Source organism: Lynx canadensis, chromosome X (genome assembly GCF_007474595.2).
Source record: "Lynx canadensis isolate LIC74 chromosome X, mLynCan4.pri.v2, whole genome shotgun sequence".
Classification (NCBI taxonomy): Eukaryota; Metazoa; Chordata; class Mammalia; order Carnivora; family Felidae; genus Lynx; species Lynx canadensis.
In genome coordinates this window covers 27027733-27047519 of record NC_044321.2, presented here as the reverse complement: position 1 = coordinate 27047519, position 19787 = coordinate 27027733, and the positions used below count along the sequence as shown (strand labels likewise).

Genomic DNA, 19787 nt, shown 5'->3' with positions numbered 1-19787 from the left:
AACATCATGAATTAAGTAATCTTCAAGGTGTTAATCAAATAAATAACATGTGTGCTTTTCTATTACAGAGAAAGGTTGAAGATCTGAGCTCTGATTGGAAGGCAGTAACCCACTTACTTCAAGAGCTCAAGGCAAAGCAGCCTGGCCCAGCTCCCAGACTGACCGCCGTTGGAGCCGGTAAGTGCACTGAATCACATGCTCTTTGGCCGTAGCGATTGGCTCAGAAGCACAACAGTGAGGTGCTCTCTGGATATAAGGAAAAATTTGCCGCAGTTATGAAAATAGGAATAAACCTTAGTGTTATTTACTATGCAAAATGCCTTAGAGCAGGTTCCTTGGGAACAGACTCTGATTCAGATGGCCCGATGACAACTATATACTGGGGCGTGTTCTCCAGAGATACACTGATGACAAAGAGAGGCAGTAGACCGCGAACGAGGCTAATCATTTTACCACGACAGAGGCCTCAGCCACATCCACGGGAGCCTTAGAGCTGGGCTGGCCCCGCGGGCCATCCTGAATTGCAGGGAGAGAGGTGGCCTTTGTCTTCCCGAACCAGCCAGTCATTGTCCGGCTTTGGGCTGCCTAGTGGGGTGAAAGGGAGACCTTGAAGGAGCTTTTCTGGGGCCAAAAGCAATTCCTAGTAAGCAATACCATCAGCAACCGACGCTCCAGGCAGCAGGGATGGACCCCCCGAGGGTCAACACACTTGACCCCAAAAAGGGGGGATCGGGGTGGAGTATACCTGAGTACAGGCTTAGACTGAATACATGAGGATTCTGTCGCCGTGAATCCTATATCATTTAGACAGTTTTCTTCAAATATGCCGATACAAATCGCTGAAACCGCAGGGAATCCTCCTAGCATCTCCCCCCTGTCCCTTTTGACAGCAATTTTGCGAGCTCCTCCATGTGTGGTTCAAGAAGAAGAAAACTAGACCATGACTGCCACAAGCAGACTTGGGAAGGAACGTCTCTTCATTTAGCCATAGCTTTGACTCCTGTGTTTACTGAATATTTCCAGTTTATTTCACTTCTTATTCTTTCGCTAGCGTAAGGTATGCATCACATCTCGTGGCACGTGTCAATGCTGGCTTTGCATCTCGGGGGAAGGGAGCCGGAAGATTTTGCTGTACCCGTTCTATAATTAGGCACAACTAAAAACATCTCGGGAGGGGGGAGTTCTTTGTTTTTTGCCTTGTCTATTTTTCACAGATCAAATGATTGAAGTATTGAAGCATGGTGACTGATTCTTCAAGTAAAGTTGATTTTTATTTTATGTCAAGTAGAAACACACCACACTGGAAATACCACCACCAGGGGTAGCACGATGATAATTCCATAGAAGACATAAATAGCGTTTGGGTTAAAAGACGCCATAGAATCTGGGGACAGTGCGTCTCATGTGCCCCCTGGGGTTTCTTAGTAGTCATCGGAGTTACATTTAATGACACTAGAAACTTGAAAAAGAAGTGCAAGCATTCCTTTTTCTGCTTTGTTTTGTTTTGTTTTGTTTGTCAATCTGGGACACTAAAATTGCTGTATCAGGGTTTATATTCCAGTAATTATATCATGTTTATTTCTTTTTATGACCTATAGTTTTTGGTTCCCTCAGCACATATGCATAGTTTGTTCCTATATAATCATTTATTGGTAGCTGTTTTCTAACTTTCTCTGCTGTGTTCAGCCTCACTCTGGAACTCCATAAAAAGATTGGGTTCCAACGATTCGTTTAGAAGTTTGTTGAACTCTGAACATAATTATGGGTTTATGCTCCTACTTGAGCCATGTTATACATGGTAGAAAGGTTCTAAAGCCAGGGCACAGAAATCTATTTAATCTGTAAAGTACCTAAATGTAGCAATAATGTTTTCAGTAGAAAATACATTCCAAATTCCAGTTTTGATTTCCAACAAGATATGTGATTTGTTCAGTTGATGAGTATTTATTGGGTAATTTTTATGTATTGTGCATCATACTAGGTGCTGAGGGTAATAAATCGACTAAGGTAGCCTCTCCATTCATGAAACTTATACTCTGGAAGAGAACGATCATGAGCTAATAAAGAAAATAGATACCTTCTCAATTCTGTCAGGTGTTCCAGAGTATAATCCACAGACTGATGTCAAATGGGCACTTGTTAGGAATGCAGAATCTCGGGCCCTGCCCCAGACCCAGTGAATCAGAATCTGCACTTTAATAGGATCCCCACGTGATTCAGTGTGTGCCCTGGAGTTGGAGAGCTATAGTCAAGGAGAACAAGAGAGAAGGGTAAGAGAGAAAGGGGGCAGGAATGAAGACATGATTGTCTGCAGTTTGGTCAGGAAAGCTTTTCTCCTAAGAACATTTGAGAGCATCATAAGCTGACGGAAGTGAGGATGTGAGCCATGCCTGTATCTGGGGGAAACTTCTGGTAGGCGCAGAGAGAACAGCCAGAGCAAAGGCCTTGAAGTGGAACAACATGGAGGACTATCAGAAAGACGGGTGATACCAGAACAGAGGGTGAACAGACATGAGGAAGAAGCAGTGGGGGACAGCGTCTTTCCCAACTCCAGCCCTACTTCCTTCTCCCCGCACGCGGAGTCCCACTCCACTATCCCAGCCCTAGTCATGTCAGTGCCGGTAGGGAGAGTCTGGGAATGCCCTCAAGCCCCAAGCAACTGGTGAGAGCCGGTGGAGTTGGGGTCAGAGTTGGAGAAGAGCTGAAGAAGAGGGGAATTTTCCCCAAAGCAGGGGCTGTTTGTCATCCCCTGTAGCCAACTGACACAGAGCTGGGCCTAAAGCAAAAGTGTTAAATGCACAAATGTTGAATGAAATGAACCAGTAGGGAGTTTGGTAGATCCAGAGCTGCCCTTACTCAAAGAAAACATTCTTCTTTCTTTAAATTTTTTTTAACATTTATTCATTTTTGAGAGACAGAGAGAGACAGAGCACGAACGGGGAAGGGGCAGAGAGAGAGGGAGACATAGAATCCGAAGCAGGCTCCAGGCTCTGAGCTGTCAGCACAGAGCCCGATGCGGGGCTCGAACTCATGAACTGCGATCTCATGACCTGAGCCGGAGTCGGACGCTCAACCGACTGAGCCACCCAGGCGCCCCAGAAAACAGTCTTCTTTCTTTAATGTGGTGGTCTCAACATCAGAATTCAGAATTGTTTATATTCCTGACTTCCTGACTTCCAGAAATATAATCTGGAATAAATACAATATAAAAAAGGAAAATCTAATTTGTAGTATGCTTCATATATATGGTTATTATCTCATGTACTGTGTTGTAATACAATGTAATTCATCATAGTAAGTTTTTTCCATTGCACTCCTATTGTTGTGCTACTCACCTTTACATATATGTCTTTATCCTCAAAATAATTGCAAAATACATGTATACACAATTTTTATAAGGTGAGTATCCCAAGGCTTAGAGAGGGAAAGAGCTAGATTTTTTTTTTTTTAATTTTTTTTTTCAACGTTTATTTATTTTTGGGACAGAGAGAGACAGAGCATGAACGGGGGAGGGGCAGAGAGAGAGGGAGACACAGAATCGGAAACAGGCTCCAGGCTCTGAGCCATCAGCCCAGAGCCCGACGCGGGGCTCGAACTCCCGGACCGCGAGATCGTGACCTGGCTGAAGTCGGATGCTTAACCGACTGCGCCACCCAGGCGCCCCGGAAAGAGCTAGATTAAGAGCACACAGCTGGGAAGAAACAGAGCCAGGATTCCGATCCAAGTATGTCAGGCTCCAAAGCCTGTGTTTTGTTTTGTTTTGTTTTGGTTTTGGTTTTGGTTTTGGTTTTGTTTCTGTTCTTGTTTTGCTGTGCCTATGCTATCTCTCTGTCCAAGAAGCTAATGGAAATTCTAGATATGGAAGCTGCTCGCCGGTAGTTAATGTTATTTAACTCAATCCTGGATGTATGAGGAATAAAAGTGAGGTAGGTTTCTGTGTTTTTTCTACTTAGGGAATAGAAGAAATCACTGTATTCTATTTGAATTTCTTAGAACTATAGCACTCTGAACCTGGAATAATCTTTGAAATTTTCATCTGGCTGAATATTTTTGATATGTGTGGAAACTGAGGCCCAAAGCGCTTTTTAAAAAATACTAAACGAAACTCCCTCCTGGCTGCCTACTTAAATTATATAATATTATGAGGCGGTCCTGCCTGAGCTGTATAAATTGTTTCAGTTTACAGGATAAATAGGCATGCTGGAGAAAAACATTTTTTTGCAGACACTGTTGCTTAGATACCTGAGTATATCAGCTACCTATCTCCACCTAAAAACACCACAAATGTAATGGCTTAAAACAAGAGGTATTCACTTGCTCCTGATTCTTTGGGTCAGCAGTTCGGGTCGTGATGAGCCAGATAGTCATTCCGAAGGTCTCGATAGGGGTCCTTGCTGTGCGTGCAGTTCTGTGGCATCTCATTAGGAGCTAGATGGTCTAAAATGGACTCACTCAAATATCTGATAGCTGGCTGTTGGCTAGAGAACCTTGGTTCTTCACAAGGCCTCTCCTCCTCCAGTAGGCTGGACTGGGCTTCATTGTATGGCATTCTCAGGCCAGTGTTTCAAGAGGGTGAGAGTGGAAGCTACAAGATCTCTTGCTCCCTAGTCTCTAGAATTCATACAACAGCACTTTTGTTCCATTCTCTTGGCAGAGAAGGTGTAAGGCCAGCTCAGATTCTGCAGGTGGAGAGATAGACCACCTCTTGAAACAAGAGCTGGAATGTCATTGCAGAGGAGGGTGCATACAGGGATGGGAGACTTTATCATGGCCATCTTTTCGCACAAACCACTACATCGGGGAAGGGGGGGGAGCCGAGATAAAAATGTTGGTCCATATCCAATGTCCTCTGCCATTGGTTCTCAAGTTTTACCTTCATTAAAATCACCCATTTCAGGGGCGCCTGAGTGGCTCAGTCAGTTAAGCATCCAACTTCAGCTCAGGTCATGACCTTGAGGTTTGTAAGTTCGACCCCTGCTTGGGACTCTGTGCTGACAGCTCAGAGCCTGGAGCCTGCTTTGGATCCTGTGTCTCCCTCTCTTGGCCCCTCCTCTGTGTTCGCGCGCGCTCGCTCTCTCTCTCTCTCTCAAAAATAAATAAACATTTAACAAAATCACCCATTTCACATTAAAGCACAGACTGTTAGGTTTCAACTCCAGCATTACTGAGTCAGTAGATCAGGGTTGAGGCCTGAGCATTTGCATCTCTCCAAAGTCCCCAGGTGATGCTAATGCTACTGGTCCTGGGACTGCACTTTGAGAACTACTACCATTAGCCTGAGTGGTGACAAGAAGAAGTTCATCCGTCTTCCTCCATGCGACATGGAGTGGAATTTGAGTGCAATCCAGTGCTGTGGAGGCCAGAGGGAACTCCGTGATGTTTCAGCCCACCCCTTCTCAAGAGTTTCAGAGTTTCAAGAACTTTGTAGCTTAAACGTTCAAGAAGGTGGACAGCACACTAAGTCCTGGCAGTATTGGCCAAGCCTAGCAGCTTGGAGACCGTGGGGGAGAAGAGTCATGCTTATACAAAGCTCCCCTAGAGATTCTCAGAAACATGTAGGTAGACAGGACTTTGCATGGGACTGAAGGCCTGCGTGGCAGATGGAGGCAAAGAGCCAGCAAATCTGGTTGTAAATGTCAATGTGAATCCTTTCTTATCCACAAGCTGCTGGGTCTGGGAACATTTACATTCCAAAATACCCGATTTAGCATTTTTTTAAATAAATTGCATATAGAACATACTAATATGAAGACTCCAAATCAGGATATTGGAGTTCTTCAAACATCCCAGGGTAATAACTATGAAATGAATGCCCATGGTATATATAGCCACATAGAAGTGCCCATTAATAGAGGTTTCTAGTTGATTAAACACTGGTAAAACCATCCCTTCCCGTAATTAATTTTGGAGAGAGCAAGTCTCCAGTGTAATTGCGAAAGTGCTGCATTGGAGGTCAAGAAGCCTAAATTCTAATCTCAGTTGTGCTACCAACTTTTTGTAAAGAGCCGGATAGTAAATATTTTGAGTTTTGTGAGTCATGCAGTCAACTTTGTCATTGCATACTAAAAGCAGCATTGCCGTGGACAATGGTATGGCTGTGGTCCACTAACACTTTATTTACAGAAACCCAAAGGGGGCAGGTGGGTCAAATTTGGCCCTGAGTGCCCTGCTCATATCATCTCAGCACTAGTCCTTCCTATAAACCCCAAGGCTTCTGAATTCAAGTCCCTGTGATTCTGCCCAGGCACTCTTTTCTGCACAAGAAGCTCAGCCGCTTGTAGAGCAGGTTGGAAATGCTGGGGAGAGAACATCCCTGGAATGGCACTCAACCGCTGGTGGACAGGAGGCGATGGATAAATATCTCCTCTTCACTTCCTGGGGAGGACGGCTCCAGAGCATGTTCCAAACCACAGGTCTCCAGTGGGTTGAGCCACGGTTGCCCACGGTGATAACCTGGTTATTGGCGTGACTTGTCTAGACTTTATTCCCATTGCTCTTCATTTCCTTCCTCCTCCAGCACAGCTTTTTGAAACTACTTGTACTCAAACTCCTGTCTCAGGGTCTACTCCGAGGGAAATGAAACGAATACGACAGGTCATAGAATTAGTGCCACTGTTAGATCTTTTGAATGAATTGTGTTGCGATTTCCATTTTTGCAGATGAGAAAATCAAGGGTCGGAAAGATTAAATAGGGACACCTGGGTGGCTCAGTCGGTTAGGCGTCCAACTTTTGATCTCAGCTCAGGTCTTGATCTCGGGGTCATGAGTTCAAGCCTCGCGGTGGGCTCTGTGCTGGGCGTGAAGCCTACTTAATAATAAAAAGATTAAATAATTTTTCCAAAGCTCTAAAGCTAGTACGTGTCAGAGTGGGTATTCAAAGTTAGGTCTCTCTGATTCCAAAGCTTATGCTATTAATCAGACTCAAGCAGTGATTCATTTATCTTCATTCAAATTTTTGAAGGCTATATTTAAATATCAAATACTCACATAGAAGGTTATTTATACACTTATTATTTGAACTTCACTTGCCTCTCTACAGTTGGATTAAAGCGTTCCAAAGCTATTTCAATAATACTTGACATACCTAGGCAGTTTGATAAAAGCATGGGGTTAATTGCAGCCTAAATCTAATCTTGGCATACCACTATTTATTTGTTTAATTTAAATTGTGATAAAATGATTAATTTGTTGTGAAAATGGCCTTTATCTGCATCGATCGTTGCTGAAGAAAGGAAGGAGGCTGTCACTTCTCACATTCTTACTCACCTTTTGGGTCCCCTTCATTGTCAGAAACACCAGGAGGGATGCCACCCATCTCCTTTCCTGGTTCCCCTGTTTCCCACTATTACCTCTGCTTTGCCTGTACCTTTAGGTGAAATCACATCAGCTCCATTGGGTCCAAGGCTTTCTCTGCCTCAGTAAAAGATGGTTACCCTACTGAAAACACTGAGACACGTGTATACCATCATCAGCTTTATAATTAAACCCTTTAAACCTTAAAAACGTTCTCCAAGTCTCATACGCTAGGAGTAAGATTTTGTACCAGACCTCTGAAGTCCCCTCGTCAAGTAGAGTAACAGTTGTAAGAAAGGAATTTTAGATTCTCCCCAAGACCGTTCAAATCTCTGAGACACTACAGAGACCCTCCAACTCTTGGCCACCATGAATTAAATGATTAAATCGTATCTGTAGGCATCAGTGAGATGAAGGGCAGGTGAGGGTACTTGAAATGTATTGAGATGTGTCACATCATACAAGGGGAAGTGACGGCAGTAAGGCCCTAGTATTGGTCACATCGAGCAAAAGTACATCTTTCTAGTGCAGGCCAGTGGGAGTCCCTGGTCCCAGGATGGGTTCTTCAACAACGTTCCATAGTTACCAGGGTGGATGCAACAGTGGTGTCTTTGTTAATATGCAAGAGAATGAACACTAGAGTATTTAGCTGTTCATTATCCATTTTGTAAAGGTGAAGTTCCCTTCCTTTTCCCTCTCTTAACCTTTTGACAGTTTTATTGTTTGGTTACCATGTCTGGTTGGGGCTAAGCTTTGAGGTCTGAACTGGCAGAGGAAGAGAAGCTCTAATCCATCATTTCTAATGCTTGTTGGAAGCATTCCTGGAAGTTTCTGTGTGTGTGTGTGTGTGTGTGTGTGCGCACGCGCGCGTGTGTTGGAGGAGGAGGAGAATAACATCAATGGTTAAATAAAGTATTCTGATCGTAAGGGATTTTTCATTTACTCATATATCCTGCATTTTAACAGAAATAGTTTATTTCAGTAAAGTTACCTTAGCCTTCTTATTTAACTCCTTTCAAGAAAGGATCTTTGCTGGAAATCACTGCAGAATATATGGGATTTTTGAATTTTCCTCGAGCTATTAGCAAGTGGAAATTAAAATTATTTAAACATATTCATGAGAATAGCCCCCCCCAGCCCACAAAAGTAAGACTTCTGCCTGTATTCCAAATATTTTCCAAAAGTGTGCTGAATCATTTTGAAAGTGAATACAACTTTACCCTCAGAGAAAGAGGATTCCCAAAGGAAATTGTAGCAGTTTGCACTTAAATTGTAGATTCTAAGATTGTGATCTGAAAGGTCTTTGAGAGGTCATTCATTCTTCTCCACTATCTTCAGGAAAGGCTCTGTCTCTCAGAAGCAATCTTGAGGTTAACTGCCTACTCTCTTCTTAAAAAATCAAGAGTAGGTGGAGTCCCATCACCGCTGTTATACTCCAGACAATCTTTCAACTGCTTATCCCAAGTTCCAGCTACCATCTAAGTCATTTTTGAGTAGGAAAAGAACACTTCTGCTCACTTTATTACACATTCTTAGAAGTCTGTTACTTAATCTCCCTTCAAACTTTGCTTTTTTAGCATAAATCAGATGCGTGCCCATGGCCTGTCAACAAAAAAGCTGTTTCTCAAATGTTTAAACATCTCTGTGGGTCCCCCTCCTACTCCCCCTGAGTGTGTTTCCATATTGTTCTTCTGCTGTAGGCTTCAGAATTGGACGCTGTTCCATAATGACTACTCTACTCTTGATTCAGTCAAATCACAAAGCCTCCATACCCTTTTCCAACCTTTGTATGGTGATATCATTCTTCCTGCTGTAATGTACTACTAGCTCATAATAAATTTGACGACTATTTGAGTACCTGGTATTTTTCTGCCGTTTTACCTTAGCCAGTCATGTCATTCTATTTTTTTTTTATTTTTTACATTAATTTATTTTTGAGACACAGAGTGAGACAGTGCACGAGTGGGGGAGGGGCAGAGAGAGAAAGAGACACGGAATCCGAAGCAGGCTCCAGGCTCCGAGCTGTCAGCACGGAGCCCGACGCGGGGCTCGAACTCACAAACTGTGAGATCATGACCTGAGCCCAAGTCGGACACTTAACCAACTGAGCCACCCAGGCACCCCTGTCACTCCTGTTTTGAAACATTTCCTCTATCCTTCCCTCTTACCTCCGCAGCTACTCTTTTTCCAATTCCTGGCTGGCTCAGCCTTCTGTATCTGGCTTTTAAATGTTTGAAGTAATGCAAGCTTGCTTCTGTTTATCCTTTAACCTCTTGGGTGATCTCATCCACTTGCATGGTTTCAATTACCGACTCTACATTGAAGTTCCTCACATTCTTTCAATCTGCACCTCTCTTTTGAGTTCTGGGTTGGTACATTAATTCAGAAATATAGTGGTAGAAAAATAAACAAATATCTGTATCCTCGTGAAGCGGATATTTTGTGGGGATAGGCAATAAAGAAAACCGATACAACATGATTGCATGTCATGAAGCAATAAGCACGATGGAAAATAAAGCAGGAAGGAGCGTAAGGAGTATGGGTATGGAGTACGAGGGTGGGCCCAATAGAGACGACTTCACTGGAAAGGCGAAATTTATATGAAAACTTGAATGTGGTCAAAATGTGGGCCCTGTGGGCTTCTGGGGGGAAGAACATTCTAGGCTGCAGTATTCCAGGGAGAGCATTCTAACAAACGCCATGAGATGAGAGCATGGTTCACAGTGGAAGAACAACCAGTGTTGCTGGAGCACAGTAAATGCGGAGGATAGCAGTTAGGAGATACAATTAGATCAAGAGAGCTTGAAAGGCCATTGGGATGACTTTGACTTTGACTTTGTGTAAGATGAAGAGCCAATAGAAGCTTTTGAGCCCAGCAGTGAGAACATCTGGCATACGTTTCGGCAAGACATTTCTGGATGTGTCAAGAATAAACTGTAGGAGGGGTGCCCGGGTGGCTCGGTCAGTTAAGCAATCGGCTTCGGCTCACGTCATGATCTCGAGGTTCATGAGTTGGAGCCCCGCAGCGGGTTCTGCGCTGGTAGCTTGGAGCCCGCTTTGATCCTCTGTTCCCCTCTCTCTCTCTGCCCCTGCCCCTCTTGTACTCTCTCTCTCTCTTTCAAAAAATAAACATTTTTTAAGAAGAACTTAAAAGAATGAACTGTAAGAGTAGGGGAGAAGCAAGAGAGGACCAGTGAGGAGACTAATAGAATAATTGAGGTGAGCAATTGTGACAGTTTTGTCCAAAATAGGGGCAGTGGAGGTGATGGGAGGTGGACAGGTTCTGGATGTGTCCAGAAGCTAGAGCCAGCAGGATCGGTTGACCGATTTGATAAGGGAAAATGAGAAAATGCCATGAGGTTTGTGGCATGAGAAAAATTGTAAGAATGGTGTTGTCATTTACTGAGTTAGGTAAGATGCTAGGAGGTACAGAGTGGTTGGAGACAATATAAAAACAGAACTCTGTACAAATCAAGTTATGTATGCCTACTAGTTATCCAAACGGAGATCTAGACTAGGTAGAGAGATATATGCCCTGGAGGTTACGAGGAATATCCAGTCGAGAGATGTAAATATGCAACTCTTAGCATACAGCTGAGCCGTGAGGTTGTGTTAGCAAAAGCCCAGGGGTGAATGCAGATAGGAAATATATGGAAAGACGGCCCTGGAGGACCCCAGTCATAAGAGGTAAGGGATACAGTAATGAGTAGTCATTGAAGTAAGAGGAAAACCAGGACAGATACCTAGAAGCCAAGTAAAGGAAGTAGATGAAAGAGAAGGAGTGATAAACCGTGTGTCATGTTGCCTTGATGTCTAAGTAAGATAATGCCTGAGAACCAACCTTGAACTTAGCAAACCTGGATGAAGTGATAGAGGGATGGGGTGCCGACTGTGGTGAATGCAAAAGAATCCATATACCCAATAACTCACTATTCATCTGTACTTGGATATCTCTGAGTCTTCAAACCTCCCATATCCAAAATTAAACTAGTGAATTTACTCACCCATCTTCTTTTCTTGTGTCCCCCGTCTCAGGAAATTACCCCAGCCATCCACTCAAGCCAGTACCAGTAAGTAATCATAAAGAAATACCTCTTTCTCCTTTGGTTTTTCTTGTCCAATCGACCACCACGTCCTACTGACATTACTTAACCATCTCCCGAATTATTTTAGCCATCTCTATCCCTTCTGCTACTGTCAGGTTTTTCCTGGGGACTGACCTTCTAACAGATCTCATTTACCTGTCTCTAATCCATTCCCTGTATAAACATGCTCCACAGAGAATAATACTGCAAAATGTAAACCTCATTTTATTATAATCCTTGAAGGGGGTCCCACTGCTTTTAGAGTAAATCCCCGGATCATTTACATGTCCTACAAGGTCTTACGTGATGATTCCTCTGTTTACTCTTCTTGTTCCACTGTCCCCCTTTTTCTTCAAAGCCTAGCCTCTCTGACTTTTTTTAGTTCCTTTAGCATGTCTCCATCTTCCTGACATATGGTCTGATGTATATTTGGGCTCAGGGTTTCCACCCCGACTACTTTCTTACCCGGATGACCTCTCCCCTTGTTCATTCTTTATTTATTTATTTTTTTTTTTAATTTATTTTTGGGACAGAGAGAGACAGAGCATGAACGGGGGAGGGGCAGAGAGAGAGGGAGACACAGAATCGGAAACAGGCTCCAGGCTCCGAGCCGTCAGCCCAGAGCCCGACGCGGGGCTCGAACTCACGGACCGCGAGATCGTGACCTGGCTGAAGTCAGACGCTTAACCGACTGCGCCACCCAGGCGCCCCCCCTTGTTCATTCTTTAGATCTCACTTCCATCTTTCATGCTGCTGCAGTCTTTCTCGAGCTTCCTATTATACAATCTAAGGGCATAATTTTTCTCTTTCATATCCTTCTCATTGTTTTGATTTCTAAATTATGTCTGTAATTATTTTTCTTTTCCTAATAGATTGTAAGTTCTGGGACGGTCTGTTTTATATCTCATTTATCAACATATGCCCTCTTGTGTATGCAACTTTTATTCTGTGACTAGCATGTAGTACCTGTTCAACTAATACATATTGACCAGATGAATAGTACATTTATTTTGGAGTTGTATCAAATAAGTCTACCTTCCATGTAATTACAATACCAAGGAGATGAAGTGATTCTGTGCTTGTCCAACTCTTTTGTGGCGGAATCGGGACTCAAACCCTTATCTGCTGAGTCTGATTTCAGTGCCTGTCAGTGCTCTTACGTATCTCAACCCTTTTTTCTATTTAGAAGCAGCTGACAGATATGTTTATCCTCATATTCTCGCTGGTAAATCCTGTTTCTTAAGCCTGCAGTATTGATCAAATACGGATATGCTGTGGCTTTGATGCAGAGATTGCAGGCTAAATCTCACCCCATCTTGTTCTTTCCCTCTCATTCTTGACCATGTCTTGATATCCAAACTGAGAATCTGTACTTAATGGTGTAACATGCTGTCTCCCTCTTAAAATTTATACACTTTATTCCCTCTCTTATCGCGAATGTTTTTCGAGAAAATTTGTTTTATTCTCATCTTCCAAAGTGCTCGCCAGCGCATGATGAGTTCATGAAATAGACATCCAATCTACCTATTCTAATATTTAAGCAAGATTGCTATCAGCACTAACCGCACCAGTGCCTAAAATGTAACATAGACCTACAATAGGAAAATAAAAAGTCAAAATTATAATACCTTCATTTCTTGCTTCTGAGATAATTATCATAACTCCACAAAAATAATAGTTCTCCAGCATTAAAAAAGCAGGAGCTAAATAATACAAATTAGTCAATCTTTGATATCGCTTCAAGTTGTCAGTGTTATTCTTTATTCTTAAAGAAATGTACGAATAAAAGATATAAATAAACTTCCTATAATGTCCCCTATGGATTATAAGTGGAGGAGGTAGTTTTGCTTCTCAGAGTGAATTTAAAACATTATTTCCTCCATATTACTATTTTTTTTTTTTTGGACTCTGATTTGGTCATAAGCTTTTTGGCTTCCTAAGTCCAACAAGATCAAAAGAGAAGCCCTATTATTTTTCCTTATTTATGATTATTTTTTAATGTTTATTTATTTTTGAGAGAGAGAGAAAGACAGAGTGTGAGTGCAGGAGGGACAGAGAGGGAGAGAGAGAGGGAGACACAGAATCCGAAGCAGGCTCCAGGCTCCACGCTGTCAGCACAGAGCCCGACGTAGGGCTCGAACTCACGGACCGTGAGATCATGACCTGAGCCAAAGTCAGACACTTAACTGACTGAGCCACCCAGGCGCCCCAGCCCTATTATTTTTCTCACAGATTTTTATTTGTTTAAGGCAAAACGTGCCTTTTTCTACTGAGCCTGCACTTCATGTTTAACAAATAAGGATGTAACTCAGAATTGAGTCGTTTGCTTTGAATGAGATTTTTTTTTTCAAGGTCAGGACCCACTTTCACAAGAAATTTTATTTTTTCCAATATGGCTGACATCCACCCCCACCATCTGAAGGACAAACTTGTCTAATAAAGCTTTCAGTTTCAGTTTGCTCTCTGCATACAGCTCGGGGATCTCTGGAGGTCACTCACAGCATGTGCAGCAACCCCAACAGGGATAAGTAATGAAAAGATTCTGGCTAAAAAGCTGACACTATCCCTTCCAACCTCCTTGAATGAGAATATAATAAGCAAGTTTATAGACACAAATCTCTATGATTCTGGGGATTTCCATCTTGATCTCTGACTCTGAGGAACATTTGAATGCATGGATTTGTATCTATTATCTGAGTGAATAAATGCTTCACATTGAGCATATTGAAGAAAATCTATTTTAACAACAAAGGTTTGATGTAAAGCAGGCAAAACAACATTGTCACTTCATGTTTAACTCTGTTAGAGGGTCTCAGAGGCCTCCCAGTCGGCTTCTATTGCAGTAATTCCTAGGCATATTGTTTTTTTCGAAAACAATACCTGTTTCATTTCAGTCAGTCCCCCTGGCTTTGGCATTGACCTCAACATACCTGGTATTTATCTTAGAGCTAACGTGCATTAATGCCTTGCTCCATACCAGGCCCGTTGCTGAATATTCTCTGTGCGTTGTTCCATCTTATCTTACAACAGCCTTATGCGATAGGTAGCACATGATTTTCTTTTTCGCCATAGGAGGAGACTAATGATTAGGGAGAGTTGTTATCCCAGAGACAACCAGATAATACTTAGTGGTCACGGCATGGCTCTGAGACCCTACCTTCCTAAAGTCCATGCCTGTCTTTAAATGTTGATGTTAAACGTACTTGATCTTGGTAATGCAGATGATGCGATGGACTCCATAGACTGTAGAATCCATTCGGTCACACCGTTCATACTCTCATAACGTATTTTCCAAGCGTAATCTGCCGGCAAAACTTTCCCCCTTCTTTCTTCTCTGGCGCGACAGCCAAATCTTATATTACAGCTATGTGTGTCGACTTCAGTCTTAGATAGTAGCACCCTTGATGCTTAGTACCAACCTTGTAGCTATTGAAGTGATTTCAGTAAAAAGAAATATCTAGTGGTCCCCCCCCAGCCCCGCCACCTTTATTTCTCACTCTTTTTTCCCTTTCCCCTGGAAGATAGGGCCATGGGGACAAAAAAAGAAAAAGAAAAGAGAAGGAATTGAGATGATAGGCCTGTTTCTCCCACAATGTAACTACTGAGTTTTATTTATTCTCCCAGTTTTGTATCTGTCAGTTCAAGGTCAAACAGCCAGTACAGCAGCAGAATTATAAAAAGTAGATGTGGAAAAGACCACAAGGCACTATAGTCCAGTGACCTGCTACAGTTCAAAATTAATTTTAAAAAGCCAAGTTAGGGACTCAGTCGGTTGAGGGTCCGACTTTGGCTCAGGTCATTATCTCACAGTTGGTGGCTTTGAGCCCCACATGGGGCTCTCTGCTGTCAGCACAGAGCCCACTTTGGACCCTCTGTGATTCCTCTCTCTCTGCCCCTGCTCGCTTGCTCTCTCTCTCTCTCTCTCTCTCTCTCTCAAAAATAAATTAAAAACATGAAAAAAATATTTTTAAAAAATTATAAAAGCCAAGTTAAGCAGCACTTCATTTAATCTCTTCTTAAGGAACACTACAGCCTTCTTGGTCAGACCTGGCTTTCCAGAAATATTACCTGCTATTTGCCTTGTTTGGTAGCTGTGGTGAATACGTGGACCCTACTGTTTACTTCAGCCTGAAATAATTGAAATGAATATTGACTTGGGCTTCAACCAGGCACACAAACCAGGAACCTAGGCTTCATCGTCTCTTCTGGACAGCCTTCTCTTCTACCCTCAGAGTGATGGATCCACCCCCCCCACCCCCCACCCTAGTATGTCCCCATACCTCCGTTTACCTCCAATTTTAACGACTCACGCGCTCTCCTCTTTAGGATTGCTTCTTATGGTAGGTGTCCTCTAAAGATTTCACTTGAAGCAGGGGTTATGTGCTTTAAAAAATACTAAAGGCCACTGGACCGGATAATATGGAAATGTCTACGAAAATAAGAGGGAGCAAAGTTAACAGCCTTGTTAGAACTCATCACAATGGATCGTGCTGACCTCCCTCCTTACCCGGTGTGCCTCTTAAGCGTGCCCCTAAACCTGTATATAGTTTTCACATGTGGCTAAATCTGAGGCATTGTAATAAAAGCCAGTGTGAGAAGGGCGTTGGGTGCAAGTGGATTGGAATAAATGAGCGGGCAGAAAAGATGAGGACAGTAATAAGCCATACTAAAGATGTACACTCGAGGCATAAATTCGCAGCGGCCCAGCAACTAAATGACTGATAAGGCTGGAAATGGAGAAAACAAAACCCTGAAAGCCGAATGATTGTAAACTATAGACTTCTTTACAAGTGCATATCATCTCCTTTGATCTTAAAAATATGCCTGAAGAATGGAGGTTACTGTTTTCCGTAGCTGGGGAAACTGAATAAGAAGGGACTCAAGATAGAAGATTTTATTGTTGCTCAAACTGTCTTAGCGAGAATAGGAATTTACTCACCCAATCATAGCATGTTGCAATTAGGGGGTGTCTTCTGAATCTGGAAGGGTATAATTAATTTGGTGGGGCAAATAAAAAAAATCCTTACTTTATAAAGCAAGTTATTAGTCAGGGGTTGGCAATTGTTCTTTTCCGTCAAGAGCCAAATAATAAATGTGTTTGGTTTTATAGGTCAGAAGGTCAGCTCCGCTACGGAAGCGCACAAGCATTCATAGATGGTACATAAATGAATGAGTGCGATTACGTTTTCGTAAAACTATATTTACATAAATGGGTGATGGGTCAGCTTTGGCATTGACTAACGCCTCTTTTAGATAAGTATTTGCCAATAGACTCGTAGTAGCTAATAAAGGAAGTATAGATTGTTGAATGTATTTCCCTAATCTTATTAAGGCTTCCTCCAAGGAGAAAAAGATTTATCAGTAGCATTTTAAAGGCGTGCTCAGAAATAGGAGTACCATTTGCCTAGCATAGGATGGAAATTTGTAAAGCCCTTATAGTAAAAATGAAGAGAAAGTAGGAAATACACGTTATAACTATTAAGAATGTTCTGCTGTCATTTGAAAAGCATTTAGTAATCCCTATATAAATAGAATGAAGCCAAAAATATTTTCTCCCCTCTTTGGAGAACATTTTCTTATCTCAGCAGCAAAAATACAAAAATGAGAGATAGCTACATATCAGATTTTTTTATTCTTGTAAACGTAAATCCCGTATATTTAATTATTGAGACACCCTTAGGTACACCTAAGTAGAGGTAATAATTTCTATATTATCTGAAATCAAATTACTGCTCACAGTGTTATGTATCACACCTAAGCCTGCTTTGAACCTTGAAACCCTTAACACTCTTCTTTTTTTAAAAAAAAAATTCTTAATGTTTATTTATTTTCAAGAGATGGAGAGACAGGGTGTAAGCGGGGAAACGGCAGAGTGAGAGAGGGAGATACAGAATCCGAAGCAGGATCCAGTCTCTGAGCTGTCAGCACAGAACTGGATGCGGGGCTTGAACCCACCAGCCACGAGATCATGACCTGAGCCGAAGTCGGATGCTTAACCGACTGAGCCACCCAGGAGCCCCCCCCTTAGTACTCTTCTACAGGGCTGGAATGGTCTCCTAAGGAAGCATCATAGATGAGCAGAAAAAGGCTATCGTAATGCCATCTCAACTGCCTAACACTTAAATAATGAACGAGTTGGAAGGAGATAAAGTATGTAGTTAGAGCCAACGGAAGATGTCACCATCAGGGAGATGAGAAGCTCTTTCCCAGTACACTCTTAGTTAATGGTGAGCTTCCTTCTCCTACTGTAGGTTCTAATTTTGTGTACTAATATAGAACTTTTTTTAAAGAGAATTAGAGGACAAGCCACAGAGTAGGAAAACATATTTGCAAAAGACACATCTGACGACGAATTGTTACACAAAATCAACAAAGAACTCTTAAAACTCACCAATAAGAAAACAAAGAACCTGATTAAAAATGGCCCAAAGACCTTAACAGACACATCGCCAAAGGAGATATACAGGTGGCAAATAAGCATTTGAAAAGATGTGCCACATCATATGTCATCAGAGAAATGCAAATTTAAAAAATGAATCAAAAAAATAAAAGCCAACAAACAACAACAACAACAACGACAAAAAACAATGAGGTACCACCACAAACCTCTTATTGAAAAGGGCCAAACTCTAGAGCCTTGACTACCTCAAATGCTGGTGAGGGTATAGGACAACAGGAACTCTCTTTTATTACTGGTGGGAATACAAAATGGTACAGGTATTTGGGAAGACAGTTTGGTGGTTTTTTAACAAAAGAAAACACTCTTACTTTATGATCGAGCAATCACACCCTTTGGTATTTACCCAGAGGAGTTGACAACTTATGTCCATACAAAAACCTGCACGTGGATGTTTATAGCAGATTTCTTTGCAAGTTCCAAAACTAGGAAGCTACCAAGATGCCCTTCAGTAAGTTAATGGATAAGTAAACTGTTACAGCCAGACAATAAAATATTATTTGGCACTAAAAAGAAATGAGCTATCAAGCCATGAAGAGATGTGGAGGAACCTTAAATGCTTATTACTCAGTGAAAGAAGCCAATGTGAAAAGGCTACATACTGTGTGAGTCCAACTATATGATATCCTAGAAAAGGCAAAACCATAGAGGCAATAAAAAGATCAGTGGTTGCCAGGGGTGCAGCGGAAAGGGGTGGGGAGTGAGCGGAGAGATTCAAAAGGAGAGCACAGAGGATTTTTAGGGCAGTGAAAATATTCTGTATGTTTCTGTATGATCATGATGGGTGCATGTCGTCGTACCTTCATCCAAACACATAAATTCTATAACACTAAGAACCCTAAGGCGTATTATAAATTTGGGGTGGTTATGATATATCAAAGTAAAATCATGCTGGGTAAAAAATGTACCATTCTGGTGAGTGATATTAGTAATGGGAAGGCCATGTATGTTTAGGGTCAGGGAATACATTGTTAAACTCTGTACCTCCCTCTCGACTTTGTTGTAAATGTAAAACTTGTCTTCAGAAAGTCTTTTAAGACGTTTTTTAATTAAAGAAAAAAACTGGTATGCATTGGTATCATTAATTTTTCGATACACTGATTGAACAAATAATGTATGCTCTGTTGTATGCTAGATGCTAGGGATACTGTATTGACCAAGATAAGCACAACCCTTGGATTTTAAGAAAGTAAGACAATTGAATAACTATATATGACAAATACAAGTATATAGAATTGTATGGAAGAACCATAACCAAGTCTGGAATGGTATACTTAGTAGATGTCGGGGAAAGCTTTCTAGAAAAAAGGAACTTTGAGGATGAGACTTCAAAGATGTATAAGTATATATAGCCAGACAGGTGGGGGGAGATGGATAGTATGCCAGGCAGGAGAAATGGTGTAAGTAGAGGTGAGAGGCAAGAAGAAACTTGACACTTCTTTAAAAATGCCAGTGTGCGTGGAGCGTTGGGTTAGGTAGGGAGTGGGTGAGAAAGAATAACAGGGAGGAGGTTCTGGATGAAGCTAAAAATGCAGGCATGTTCTTAAATCGCTTTTGAAGGCCTCCTGCCTAGATCAATCACATTTTATTGGAAGGGCAGTTGAAAGCTACTGGAGCATTCCTGCAACACGCCCATGTGTGGGTTTTGGAGTGATCGCTCTGGTAAAAGAGGAGAGAATGGGAGGCTGTGCCAAGAGTCCAGGTGAGAGACCACGATGATGTCAACTTGGGAATTGAGAAAGGGAATGGAGATAAGTGAATGGACTAAAGAGACCGTGGCATGTCGAGACAACAGGGCCTGGTAGGCGATTGGACATAGAGGAGAGAGATGTGGGGGACTCCAATCGATCCCCCCAATTGTAGCCTGACAAAATGGGCAGAAATTACTAAAGTCTGAGCTGTTGTAGGGTTCAGGGGATGACAGGTTCAGTTTGGGATATGACAGGTTTGAG

General features: G+C 42.2%; 1 protein-coding gene across 4 annotated transcripts in view; it reads left to right on the top strand.

The window, feature by feature from the left end:
• Nucleotides 1-19787, top strand: part of DMD (dystrophin) — a 1834617-nt gene that overhangs the window by 1153818 nt on the left and 661012 nt on the right. For all 4 annotated transcript variants that reach the window (XM_030304767.1, XM_030304766.1, XM_030304769.1 and 1 more), the window contains one exon: nucleotides 69-177. In XM_030304767.1, coding sequence (XP_030160627.1) covers nucleotides 69-177 — 109 coding nt within the window. The remainder of the gene's footprint in view (nucleotides 1-68; nucleotides 178-19787) is intronic.